Here is a 13,098-nt window from a genome sequence, read left to right as displayed (position 1 = left end):
GTGAAATGCAACAATCATTGTTAATTTCCAATCAAAAAAAGAGTCTTTGGGGCCGGGGAGGTGGCTCAGTAGAATAAGTGCTTCCCTGGCAAGCGCGAGGGTAAGAGTTCAATCCTCCGTTCTGGAAAAAGAAAAAAGAATCTTTAATCTCTCAGTAATAATGAGTCTTTTTGTTAATGTTTCTGGAATACCTAGTAACATACTTTGATTTCTTTAATGTTATACTCAGTATTTTGTAATTTCTCCATACCAAAGCACATAGTAAAATAGCACATATATTTATGTAATTTGATTTCTTTAACTCTCTGAGGAAGACACTCAAAGTAGTACAGCTAAGTCCAATATAAACTGTCTTACTAGTTTTGAGGACTTTCCATATTGATTTCCATAATAGTTATACTAATTTATATCACACTATTTATTGGGAAAAGATTAGTATCAAAAAATAAATGCGCTACTGAAAACATGTTACTTAATAAGACTGAATTCAGATTAAACAAAATGCCTAAGGTGACAAAGAACTCATGAAAACATTGATCCAGCTGTCAGTAACCTCATAAGGATTCCATCATCTGAGAAATTAGGAGGACGCTGGGCAGCATGAGAATTCTGGTGAGCTGCCTCATATGGGGCCTAGAATGCAGACACAGCAGTGGTGCTGCCACAGGGTTACAACAATCTGTGAAGTTAGGAGGGGGCAAGTGACACAATAATACTATTTGCAGAAGTAGTGGCAAAAAAAATTCCCCAAGAATGGGAAAAGAATCTATTATACAGATAGGTAAGTCTTTAAGAGCTCCAGTTATCTATAATCAAAATAAATCTATAATCAGACACATATAAATATTAAAGAAACACTGAAAGAACAGAATAATAAAAACTGTTAGAGGAAAGAAACAGATCATCTATAATGGAAAGACCATAAGAATCATGGCAGGTTGCTCAAACCAAACAATCAAGAAGAGGAGGTACTTACATCCTGAAAGAAAACAATTTCCAACCCACATTGATGTACCTTTCAAAACTATACATCAAATTAAATGGCAAAAAAAGGATTCTTCCATGACAAAGAACGACTGAAAAAATTCAAGTCCACCAAAGCAACTGTACAAAGCCTATTGACAGATAGTCTAGAAAGTGACTGAAACAAACACAGCTTCAAGAAAAACAATAGAAATGAGCCAGCAAACAGAGAAAATAATTAAAATGAGGCAAAAAAGTATGTAATCTATAGCAGGAAAATAACATGAGCCACTATATATCAGTTATAACCTTCGATTTAACCATCGAAACAAACAGATTGATAAAAGGGATTAAGAGACAAAAATCCAACAATATGCTATATACAAGAAACACATTTAACTCAAAAATAAATGCACAAAATGAAAGCCAAAGGATGGGAAAAATATTTCATGTGACAAGAATCCAGAAAAAGCAGGGATAGGTATTCTGGTTGCTGACGATGTCAAAATCAAATGAAGAGTAGATTAAAAAGGTGAATACATACTTGTAGGTTAAAATTTCAAGAGAAAGAGAAAACAATCATAAATATCTATGTGCCCAGAGTAGGAGCACACAACTACCTAAGCCAACTTTTAACACACATGAAAAAACACACGGGCAAAATACAATTGTAGTGGGGGATTCTAACATGCTATTGTCGCAAACAGATAGATTAACCAGGGAAAAAATTAGCAAATAAATAACACAACTAAACCTAACTTGGGAAGAAGTGTAATTGAGAGCCTTTTATAGTGTTTCACCCAGCAACGTCAGAATATACATTCTTCTCAGCTGAACATGGGGTGTTTTCCAAAATAGACCATATACCAGAAGAGAAGGCATAAGTAAATGCAAGGTAATTGAAATTATATCGCACATGCTGTGTGACCATAGTGCAACGAAACTAGAAATTATTGAAAAAAGAATACACAAAAACACTATAAACACATGGAAATTAAATATCAATCTCCTAAACAACCAGTAGGTCACAGATGGAATTTAAAAGGAGATTAAATAATGTTCACAATCAAATTAAAATGCAGATAAAACTTATTGGAACCTGTGCATACAATAAACTCTGTGTTCAGAGGGAAATTTATAGTGCTAAATTTGCACATTTGGAACAAAAAAATCCAAATAAATGATTTCATACTACACCACAAACTCCTAGAGAAAGAAAAGTAAGACAAGCACAAAACCCAAAGAAGGCAGGAAACTATAGCAATTGCAGCAAAATAAATGCAATGGAGGCTAAGAATTCAATAAAAAAGAATTAATGAATCAGAAAGTTAGATCTTTGTAAGATAAGTACAATTGGTGAATCCCTAGCCAATCTTATCAAACAGAAAAGAGACCAAAGAGAATTTAAGAAAATGTAAAGACATTCCTTGTTAATGGATAGGAAGAAACAATATTGTGAAAATGACCGTATACCCAAAATTGTTATAAAGATTCAATAAAATTCCAATTAAAATAACATTAATATACCACACAAATCCAGAGAAAAATTTCCATTTCAATGAGAAGAGATCCAAAGTAAGAAAAGAAATGCTGGGTAACAAAGGAAAGGCAGGACACATCACAATCCCTGATCTGAAAAAATACTACCACACTACTGTGATAAAAATCAGCATGCTACTGGCATAAAGATGGACCCAAGAATCAATGGAACAAATTAGAAGGTGTAGATGCAACTATCAACTTATTCAGGCACCTTGACTTTCACAAAGTTGCCAAACATATTCACTGGAAGAAACATAGCTTCTTTAGTAAATAATGCTGGAACAATTGGCTTTCCAATGGTGAAGGCTAAATTTAAACCCATCTCTGTCACCATGACTAAAAAACAATCAAAATTAAAATCTAAAATACTAAATCTACTGGATAAAAATTAGGTAGAAATCTGAAAGATATAGGGATAGGTATATAGTTTATTGAACAAAACTCAAACTTCATGAGAAATATTTCAACGAATCACCACCTTGGATTTTATCTTTTTGAAATCCGATTTCAAATTGACATTACTGTACATCAAAAGTAACCATGAACAAAGTAAAATGAAAACCGCAAACTTGTAAAAAGTTAAAGTCAACTGCCACTTTAATAAAGGCCTTCTATGTAGAACGTGTGAAAATTTTTAAAACTCAGGCCTGCAACTTTCAAAGACTCATTGAAAATGGAACAATGGGCATCTGAGATGGATAACTTTTTAAATGAAAAATGCAAAGAACAAGTAAATGTTTGAAAAAGTGCTCAATGTTATTGGTCAGTAAAGAAATGCAAATTAAAACAACACTGAGATTCCACCTCATGCCTGAAAGAATAACAATCATAAAGATGTTAACCAATAGCAACTGCTGGATGGACTGTGGGGAAAAAGGAACACTTCCACTGTTGGTGAGAGAATAGACTGATACAACCACTATAGAAATCATGTGGTTATTCCTACCAATAAAAGCAAGAATTGGAATTTCTGTTCAGCCTAGCTATTCCTCTTTTGTATATTTTTTATATGGAATGAAAATATTATACTGCAGAAATCTATGTGCACCCATATTTATAGCAGCACAATTCATCATAACTAAATTGCGACAGCAACAGAAATGCCCATCAACTGAGCAATGGATAGAAAAGATGTAGTATTTTTACACAGTGGACTTTTATTACTGTTATTAAACTATAGAAAAGCATAAAATTGAGGCTTGTATTGATAAATTGCTGCAACTAGGGCCTATACTTTTAAGTGAACTAAATCAGTCCCTCATGTGAAAACATCAGTATCTCCTTAGTGTAAGAACCTGGAAGAATAAATAATGTCTGAAGAGTACATTAGACACTGTGAAAATGGAACAATTCCGTTCAAAAGGGAGGAATTACCATGATGAGTAGAAGGACAAGAGAGGGAATTGGGGAAAGAGATATAGCTGTCTCTTGCAGGATTGTTTGGATGAGTATTTGGTGGATTTCTGCTGATGTGTGAAAACAAGCAGTTGATGCTTAAGATTTTTCCTCTTCGTTTTTCATTTTCATTTCTTTTTCTCTCTTCTCAGTTTCTTATAATTTTTTTCTTTTTTCTTCTTCCAATTTTGCATGCATATTATCTGGTAATCTGAACAACTAATTTGAAGACAACACTAAGCAAGTCAACACATACTTTCAAATTTATACTTTTGATTAGAGAAATTCTGTCTCATTTGTAATATTTTCTGTTTAATATTATTTATACTGTCTTTGAAAAGTTTAAAAAACTTTAAGCCCTCATAAGAAAGAAATACTACTTTCCATCTTTTTATTAGTAAGAAAGAGCTTTAGAAAGAGAGCTTTATATATTTCAGTTCTGCCCAGACTGGATTTTTCTTCTTAGTGATGCAACCTCAATATGTTCTATTACAATGATTTCCCCAGAGGAGATGTCTCTAGAAATTCTGTTCTATGTATGTATTTACTCTTCTGACATCTCCATACAGAATGTACCTCCAGAATTCTGGAGGTCCCACTGAGTTTAATTATGAAGACATATCCCATTGAGATGTCTGGTATTGTAACATTGCAACATAATGATACATTGTTACACAGTGTGGATCAAATATAGGTAAAGTGTCAAAAGGCATTGCCCATACCTCTGAGACAGTTTACCTATATCAGTGATTATAGATATGTCTTTTTATACATGGTATACTTGAGTCATTATCGAAGAGTATTTCAGTTTTTATTCCATCTTTAGGGAGTATTAAATTCAGTGATGCTGTATAAGGTCAGGTAAATATACTTGATTAGAAATCCAAATACACTGAAGGTTCTATCATTGATTTTGTTTTTTATTTAAAAACTCAAAACATATCTCTCACCTGTTCATGATTCTTTTTCCCACATTACTGCACATCAAAAGTAACCGTGAACAAAGTAAAATGAAACCTTGCCTTTTAAAGCTCAAAATACTTATTTAATGTTTGTTTGTTTTAAGGACAAATTTTGCCCCAAATAAAGATTTGCCTCTTTACAAAGCAGATTTAGGTTACATGAGGTAAAGGGACACTGTTCAAAATCATATAAAGATTGACAACAATTTCAAAAGTGATTTTATTCTGAATGCCTGATGAATCTACCTTTCTGCCATCATAGGAGTAATTGACCAATGGAAATATTCTGAGCTGGGATCAAAGGTACGTGTGTTATTTTACTATTTAAAAATGTTTTTAAAAATCTCTCTGATGTCATACAGAGAGATGACATCAAGTTATGAAGCTGTTATCATTTAGGAAAATAATAAAGGAAACATCAAAGAACAGAATTAAATAAAACACTCTTATTGCAGATAACTCCAGAAAGTTATTTAATTGTATGATTCTAAGCTAGATGTTCAAAACGTATCATGTTGACATAGAAAATTACAGTCTTTAAATGCTTTTTATGATTCTGATAATTACATTGTAGGGTCCTTTGTGATAAATATGTGTTAATTCAAATCTTGAAAACTACTCTTAAATATCTCAAACTTATAGAAAGCTAGAACAAATTTTCTCTTCTAACATCAGTATTCGCATCAATTAGTTGCAGTGCAAACATTTAAGAGATTATTGATGAGTAGGTGTACATAAATTCTTAGAATCACAGGAGCTTTCACGTGCACATTGTGTAGAATGTCAAAAGTTAAAGTAGAATTTAAAGAGCATGTCTGGAGATCGTAATGTAATATGTAATTGAGTTACTGAGCTTCTAGGTTAATTAAAAACAATTTATCAAGGAAGACCAGAATGCAAATTGACTTTGCACATAAGTGAAGTTGTTTTTATAAAATGAGCGAAGAATTGAATTTGGATGCTGGCTTCAAAGAAACATAAGGCCCAAGGATAGAATTCTGGAACATAAAAGTATACCATGTAAACATGCTGAGAGGCTGCTGTGGTACAGAAAGGAAAGTAATGATGAGGAAATGGAAGGGAAGACTGGAATAGCAGTGCCAACATAAATACAGACTAAATAAAATCATGAAAAGACATGGGCCATGGATTAAAAAGAAAGATATTTTGCATCTGTGAAGAAGAATCAAGGAATAATATATAAACCAGAGAGAAGGAGATGTCAATAGAGATTTAGAGAGCAATTATCATTACTAGAAACATTTTTAAATGAATACAGTGCTAGTGAATATGGTGCCACTTGCAGATTTCTTTCTATGTGTGCAATTTTTCTGTCGTTACTTAACATCTCTGTCGCTGTCCTTATTTATTCTCTTTCCTCCTCTCCTGACACTTCCTCCACTGCAAACCTTCCCATCCTCTGACATCCTTTCCCCTCCCTGTACTCTTCTCTCATGCCCTCTCCTTCCATCGCCTGTCTCAACTCTATAAAATGCTTTTGCTTATATATTTTATCTGTTTGCATATTCCTAAAATATTTTGACACTCTCAAATGTGTCAAACTGAGATTATTATAAATTGAGGAATTTCTTCAATTGCAAGAATGTATAAAATAAAATTTACATTGTTACTAAGAATTATAAGATAAGCCTTAAGGGCCAGTCAAATAGCTCAGCAGATTAAAGCCCCTGCAAGCAAGTGCAGGGGCTGAGTGTCAATCCCCATGCCTGCCATGCCAGTCCTGCCCCCCCGGGGCATACTGAGACTGACAGGGCATGGTGATGAAAGCCTGTAATACTAACTCTTCGGAGGTTGTAAACAGGAGTATTACTATGAGTCTGATCTAGTAGTGGGACCCTGAACACAATGTAGACCGTACCTTAAATACAAAAAAAAAAAAAAAAGCCTTGCTCTTTTTTATGTAAAATATCAATACATCTTTAATTTTGCCATGGTGGTAGCCCTGAGACCTTCTATTAGCTTCGGACAAAGAGTTATCTATGGAAGACTTCATTTAATTTCAGAGGCATATGTCTCTAATTTTTCATTTCTCTTTTGATTATTCCACTAAAGCCCTAACTTTAGGCTCTCTACTTCATCAAATTTGATTTCTTATTATTTCTGACAGGTCAGGAACAAAATATAAATAATTCCTATTTAAGAAATGAATAAACATCATAAAATCATGCACTCAGTAGTAATAACTTTGCAGATAATTTGGTTCTCAGCACTGGCACAAGGACACAAAGAAGGACGTATGGAGCAAAGGAACAACGTGACTGAGTTTGTGCTCTTGGGGCTCACTCAGAGCCTCCAGGGCCAGAAAATATTATTTGCTGTGTTCTTGCTGATCTATGTGCTGACCATGGCAGGAAACCTACTCATTGTCGTCACTGTGGTGCTCAGCCCTGCCTTGGATGCCCCAATGTTCTTCTTTCTTGGTTACTTATCATTTATGGATGTTGCTTATTCTAACACAGCTACCCCAAATTTGCTGGTAGACTTGCTCCATGTGAAGAAAACAATTTCCTTCCAAGCTTGTATGGTTCAGCTTTTTTTAGAACACTTTTTTGGTGGGGCTGAGATAATACTTTTGGTGGTCATGGCCTATGACCGCTATGTGGCCATCTGTAAACCCCTTCATTATCTGACCATTATGAACCATAGAATGTGTTTGCTGCTGTTGTTGTTTGCCTGGGTTGGGGGTTTTGTGCATGCTATATTACACATCCTTTCTGTTTACAACCTTCCCTTCTGTGGTTCCAATGTCATCGATCACTTCATCTGTGACATGTACCCTTTATTAAATCTTGCCTGTACTGACACTTACTACATTGGTCTCAGTGTGCTGGCCAACGATGGAGCAATTTGTTCAATTATCTTTATGCTTCTGCTAATCTCTTATGTTGTCATTCTGCACTCCCTGAAAAACCTGAGTCAGGAAGGGAGGCACAAAGCATTATCCACCTGTGGCTCCCACATCACAGTGGTCATTCTCTTCTTTGTTCCTTGTATTATTCTATTTGTGAGACCTCCTTATACCTTGGAAACTGATAAATACTTAGCTGTATTTTACACTGTTATCACTCCTATGCTGAACCCTATCATCTATACTCTGAGAAATGCAGAGATAAAAATTGCCATGAAGAATCTCTGGACTAGAAAATAAAAATGAAGTGATAGAGAATTGCATTATTGGTGTTCTGCAAAGGGAGATTCCCATGTAAATAAGTCATATGTGGTTATGTCATTAAACTAAGTTACCCTCAGGTTAAATAACACACAATGAAAATATTTATTTTGTGAGTTCTTTGCGTTACCAATGCACAGTTTTGAGTATTAAGCTTTGAGAGGCATCTAGTGGCTTTTATGGGTCTCAAGTACTGCTCCACTATTGCTACCAAAGGTAGCTCTAAGCAGAAGTCCAGAAGGACTTGCTCCTACATGATTTTCAGCTACATCTTTTAGATTCCTCTGCACTCTTCCATGGGATACATTCTTCAGTTTTATGTTCCTAATCTAGTTATATTTGAATAGTTGTTATATGGATATTGCTCATTGTGCTGTTGTCTGTACTGTTATGTCCTTAGTAATCAGTTACTTGGTAGCCTTCAAGAACAAGAATAAAAACTTCTTCAAAAGGAAATTATCCAGAAGATTGAGGATTTTGTATCCAAACAAGTTTCTCATAAGTTTTCACAGTCACTGATAGAGAGTTATCTAAGATGGACAAAGAAGATTGTAGAAGAAAGAAGTGTATGACTCTAAACCTCCAGGATTTTCCATCTTCTGGAACAGCACACATTTCCTGGACTTGGTCATTGCAGCTTCCTTCTTTGTAGAAAAAACCAATCCAATAGGAAACTGCTTCCCTGGAACTGAACATCATGGCTCACCTTCCTCCTGCCTGTCATCTCAAAGGATATTTTGTGAACTCAGCCACACGCCTCTTCATCTATAGGTGACCTCAGTATTTGGAAAAGAAGAAGGTTGCTTAGGGTGAGAGAGACACAAATTCTTTTTATGTCTGAAGTTTGAGGATTTAAAAAATGTTACAGAATTTAATTGTTCATTTGTTTATTTGGTCTCTGTGGCAGTTATTTGAAATTACGTGAATTGAATGGGAAATTAAAGAATATCAAGATATATGTTAAAATGTAAGTAGCCTTACAATATGACATAATCACAAGAGGAAAAAACTGCCTTCTCCCTGGATCTGTTAGAAGCCATAGCAACCAGGATGAGCTGTTATTAATTATAACACTCAGAAAGAGTTAACTGGTTCTCTTTTTCCAAGATTATATCACGTGTTTTAGATCATAAGATTGGTATGAAACCTCTTTCCAAAGGGATTGAAGAAGAGCTTCATGTTCCCAAAGTTTTGGATTGGGGAGTTAAGTTCTCTATTTTGTACCTGCAGCAGGCATGGGGTGCTAACAGTAGTTCCCAAGCCTATGTGAGGCATAGCAGGGTTAAAGCACACAGTATTCAGCTAAGATGCTGGCCTGGAATGAGGAGGTCACTCTATCACTTCCTGATAATTTAACATATTGATACTAGAATCATTGTTTTCTAGGACCATGTTATTCCACCACTGGAAGGATATTACAAAAAAAAAAAAAAAATCCTGCTGAATACTGACAAGAAAAAAAAAAATTGTGAACTTAGTTCATTATTTATTTTAAAGAGCAAAAAGCTGAATAAATTTAAAGAGTTTCGCAAGGTAGATGAACAATGGTTAATCTTATGGTTTGAGTCTAGATATGCCCCCAAAGCCTCATGCAGTAATGGGGAAGATTTCTTGAGCTTTTGGCTGTCTCACAGTCCCATGTTGGAACTATGAATGTCAGTGCTACACTCACCCTCGGTTGGGTACCTTGCATATAGTACGAAGGAGAGAAATAGGGTCCCTCTCCATTGTTGCTTCTCTGTTTCGCTCTTGCTGATTTGGCTGTTTTCTGCCTTCATGATCTTTCACACTATTCCCTGTTCCACTCTGCCTTGCAGCCAGCCTATTATAAACTAAAACTTCCATGAACTTTGAGGTAAATAATCGTTTCCTTATTTAAGTTTGGGTGTCAGGTATCTTGTCAAAGCAACAATAGAAAAGTAAGGAAGAGAAAATTTGGTAACAAAGAAGAAAACCATGTGATTCAATTGTCTTTTGAAATGGAATGTAGGAAGTATTGGGACATCTTCAGACACTTTCACTGAAGAGGATGCAACATGCCTTTAGCTTCTCTGCATGGGAGATTGCGGTCAGAACTCAAGACATGAAGGCTGATAGAAATCTCACCAGGAAAGATCAGGCCTCAGAGTTATCTGCTGGTAAGGACTGCATTGTTTGTTGGACTCTAGAGAAGGTATATTATGTCTTGGAAGAAACTTTGTTTACATTTTATTCATATCCAAAGAATTTGTCTGAGACTCAGATTAAATGCACTGGACTAATTAATATGGTAGAAGAAATTTCAACACAGTTGAATATTGTAGATACGACATGGCCATTGTTGGCTTTTTTCAGATTTATATTGAGAAACAAGAGTAAAGAGCCCAGTAGAGTGATTTAAAACATTGTGAGTTTGGTCAGAAGGGAAATCCAGGAAAGCTATGGACTGCAAAGATTCAAGTGAGGAGATCTTGATTACTAAGAAGGAACAGGAGCATAGAAAATATAACGTGGGGGTTGTGCACATAACTTCCAGGTCTAAACACCTTCCTGGAAAGCACAAGGGCCCAGGTTCAATACTCAGTACTGCATGCTATGCTGGCCCTGGAACGAGGTGCACCATGTCAGCCAATAGAACTGGGCATGGTGGGCAAAGCCTGAAATCTGAGCACTGGAAAAGCTGAGACAGGTGTATGATAATGTGTCTGAGATGTGTAGTGAGACCGTGTACCAAATAAAAAGCAAGTAAATAAACAAATAAATAAATTTTTAAAATTTAAAAATAAAATGTATTGAAAAATATGGAATATTCTGGGGCTAGGAAGGTAGCCCAGTAAAATAAATGCTTGCTTGGCCAGCACAGGGCCTGAGTTCAATGCCCAGTTCCACAAAACAAAACAAAACAAAACAAAACAAAACAAAACAAAACAAAACAAAACAAGGGAATATAAGAGGACATCAGATGAATCAGCAATTCTTAACATTTTGCAACCTGAAAATTTCAAACAAATGAAGAACTTTGCTTTGAGGAGAAAGCTTCAGAACCTCAAGTTCCAGATTGGCAGCAGCACAGAATAAATGTTCCTCAGAATCAGATTTAGAGTGCTCAGTGATCCACAGTCTCAACCGTTACAGCCAACACAGAAGAAAGCCCATGTCAACTGGTAGCAAGCCTTGGCATCTTCTGTGTAGAACTATTTTTTTGATATCATGATACATGAAAAAAATTTAAAGGTAAAATGTCTTGAACCATGATTATAGAAGGCCTGTGAGGCCAGAGGCTGTGCCCCTGAGAGGAAAGTGTGAGAAGCTGTGAGTGAAAAGCCTAAATTGTGGAGAACAAAAAAGTTTAGAAAAATCAATTACATGGATCACCTAAGAAAAGCTGCACAGAACAAAAAAAGCAGGCCTAAGAGAAAATTCACGGGAAATATAAACACCAGTAATACCGCAGAGGTGAGCCATGCAAAGCTAACAGTTTGCCACATATTAAGTTAGATATTGAATGTGGAAATACAAGACTTAATTTTTTTCCTGCTCTATTTTGGATTTGATTTGGCCCCAATGCTTTTTATGTCCCTTTTTGAGCCTTTTAAAATGATGTTTCTCTTCTGCCATTTAATGTTAGAAATGTTAATCTTTCATTCGTACAAGGGCTCACAACTAAGAGTTTGCCTTACATCTAGGAGGACACTTGTGAGCTGAAATTTAGCTGATACTAAAACTGTTAGACCTCTGGCAACTCTTTGAAATTGGCTAAAATTTACTTTGCATAAAGGTATGTGCATAATGCTTTTTTAGAGCAGAGTCAGAATCTTATAATGGACATCTTGATGTTCCCCCAAAGCTGCATGCAGTCATGAGGCAGGTTTCTAACATTTTGGAATTATTTATGGTCCAATGTGAGGATAATGGGTGTGAGAGCTACATCCACTGTGTGCAGGGAAGTCTGATTACAACATAAGGGAGTGAAAGAGTCTTGCTGTGTTTGCATGCTCCGGCCTTTTTTTTCTTCTTATTTTGCTATTTTCACTGCCATGAACTTTTGCCCTCCACAATGTTCCACCCTGCCCTGGAGCCAGCTCATGGTGGACTAGAACCTCCCTAATCTATGGCATGTATAAACCCTTCCTTCTCTAAATTTGGGTGCCTCAATTTTGTCCCAAGAACACGAGAAAAATGACCAATATAGTTATTATTCGGCATGTAATACTATTCAAACTATTTGCTGAAATTATGATATAGTCATGAAACACTTAGCAAACAATATAAACACAACCTGTACTTTTTCATGAACCAGTGGAAATTAGCAATGTACTTACCTTAACCATGTTGTACCTTAAATATTTTCTTTTCACTTTATTATTTTCTCCTTTTCATCAACCCATTTGTTCCTCCTTTTCAGCAGTTTCTTCCCCTTTCACAATATCTACTTCACATTTTGAGTCTTATTTACTCTTTCAGGTTCTTGCACTAGGGATCATTACACTATTAATACATGTGAGAGTGATTTATTTCTCTTATGAGTATAGTGTTGAGTTGTATCCATTTACACATAAAAGTCTTCAGTTTAATATTTTTTATAGCTGAGTAGTACTCAATTGTATAAAAGTACAATGTATTTTTTGTTCATTCTTGGTTGATGGGTATTTGATTTTTTTAAAGATTTTGTTAGTTGTAAATTGTGTGGATTTAAGCATGGATGTGGATATAATGCTGCAATATGATGTTGTGAAATCCTCTGGGAAAATAGACAGAATAGAGCCAACCAAATAGCTCAGCATATTAAAGCACCTGCAAGCAGGCACAGGGACAGAAGTTTCAATTCCTGTGCCTACCATGCTGGCTCTGCCCCCAGGGCACACTGAGAAGGTGACTGAGACTCAGCATGGTGGTACACACCTGTACTCTCTGCTCTTTTTTTTTCGTGGATCCAGGTATCGAATTTAGGCCCTTGTACTTCCAAGGCAGTGTTTATTCCACTGAGCCATCTCCCTGGCCCAACTCTTTAGAGGCTGTAATCAAGCGAATCTCTACAAGTCTGATAGAGTAGTCAGACCCTAAACA

The 13,098-nt window shown here is 35.7% G+C and overlaps 1 protein-coding gene across 1 annotated transcript; it reads left to right on the top strand.

Moving 5' to 3' along the window:
- Positions 1 to 7,119: 7,119 nt before the first annotated feature.
- On the top strand, positions 7,120 to 8,031 carry LOC101572020 (olfactory receptor 4A47-like). Its single transcript, XM_004648557.1, has one exon. The coding sequence runs from the start codon at positions 7,120 to 7,122 to the stop codon at positions 8,029 to 8,031; it is 912 nt and encodes a 303-aa protein (XP_004648614.1).
- Positions 8,032 to 13,098: the final 5,067 nt, after the last annotated feature.

The sequence above is a fragment of the Octodon degus genome, unplaced genomic scaffold (assembly GCF_000260255.1).
Source record: "Octodon degus isolate 3935 unplaced genomic scaffold, OctDeg1.0 scaffold00438, whole genome shotgun sequence".
In the NCBI taxonomy this organism is placed as follows: Eukaryota; Metazoa; Chordata; class Mammalia; order Rodentia; family Octodontidae; genus Octodon; species Octodon degus.
The sequence above is the reverse complement of the archived record's forward strand: the minus strand, read 5'-3'. Positions and strand labels throughout refer to the sequence as shown.

What these genes read in the sequence shown, in the direction of transcription:
- LOC101572020 (XM_004648557.1), top strand. Translation starts at nt 7,120, where the DNA reads ATGGAGCAAAGGAACAACGTGACTGAGTTTGTGCTCTTGGGGCTCACT.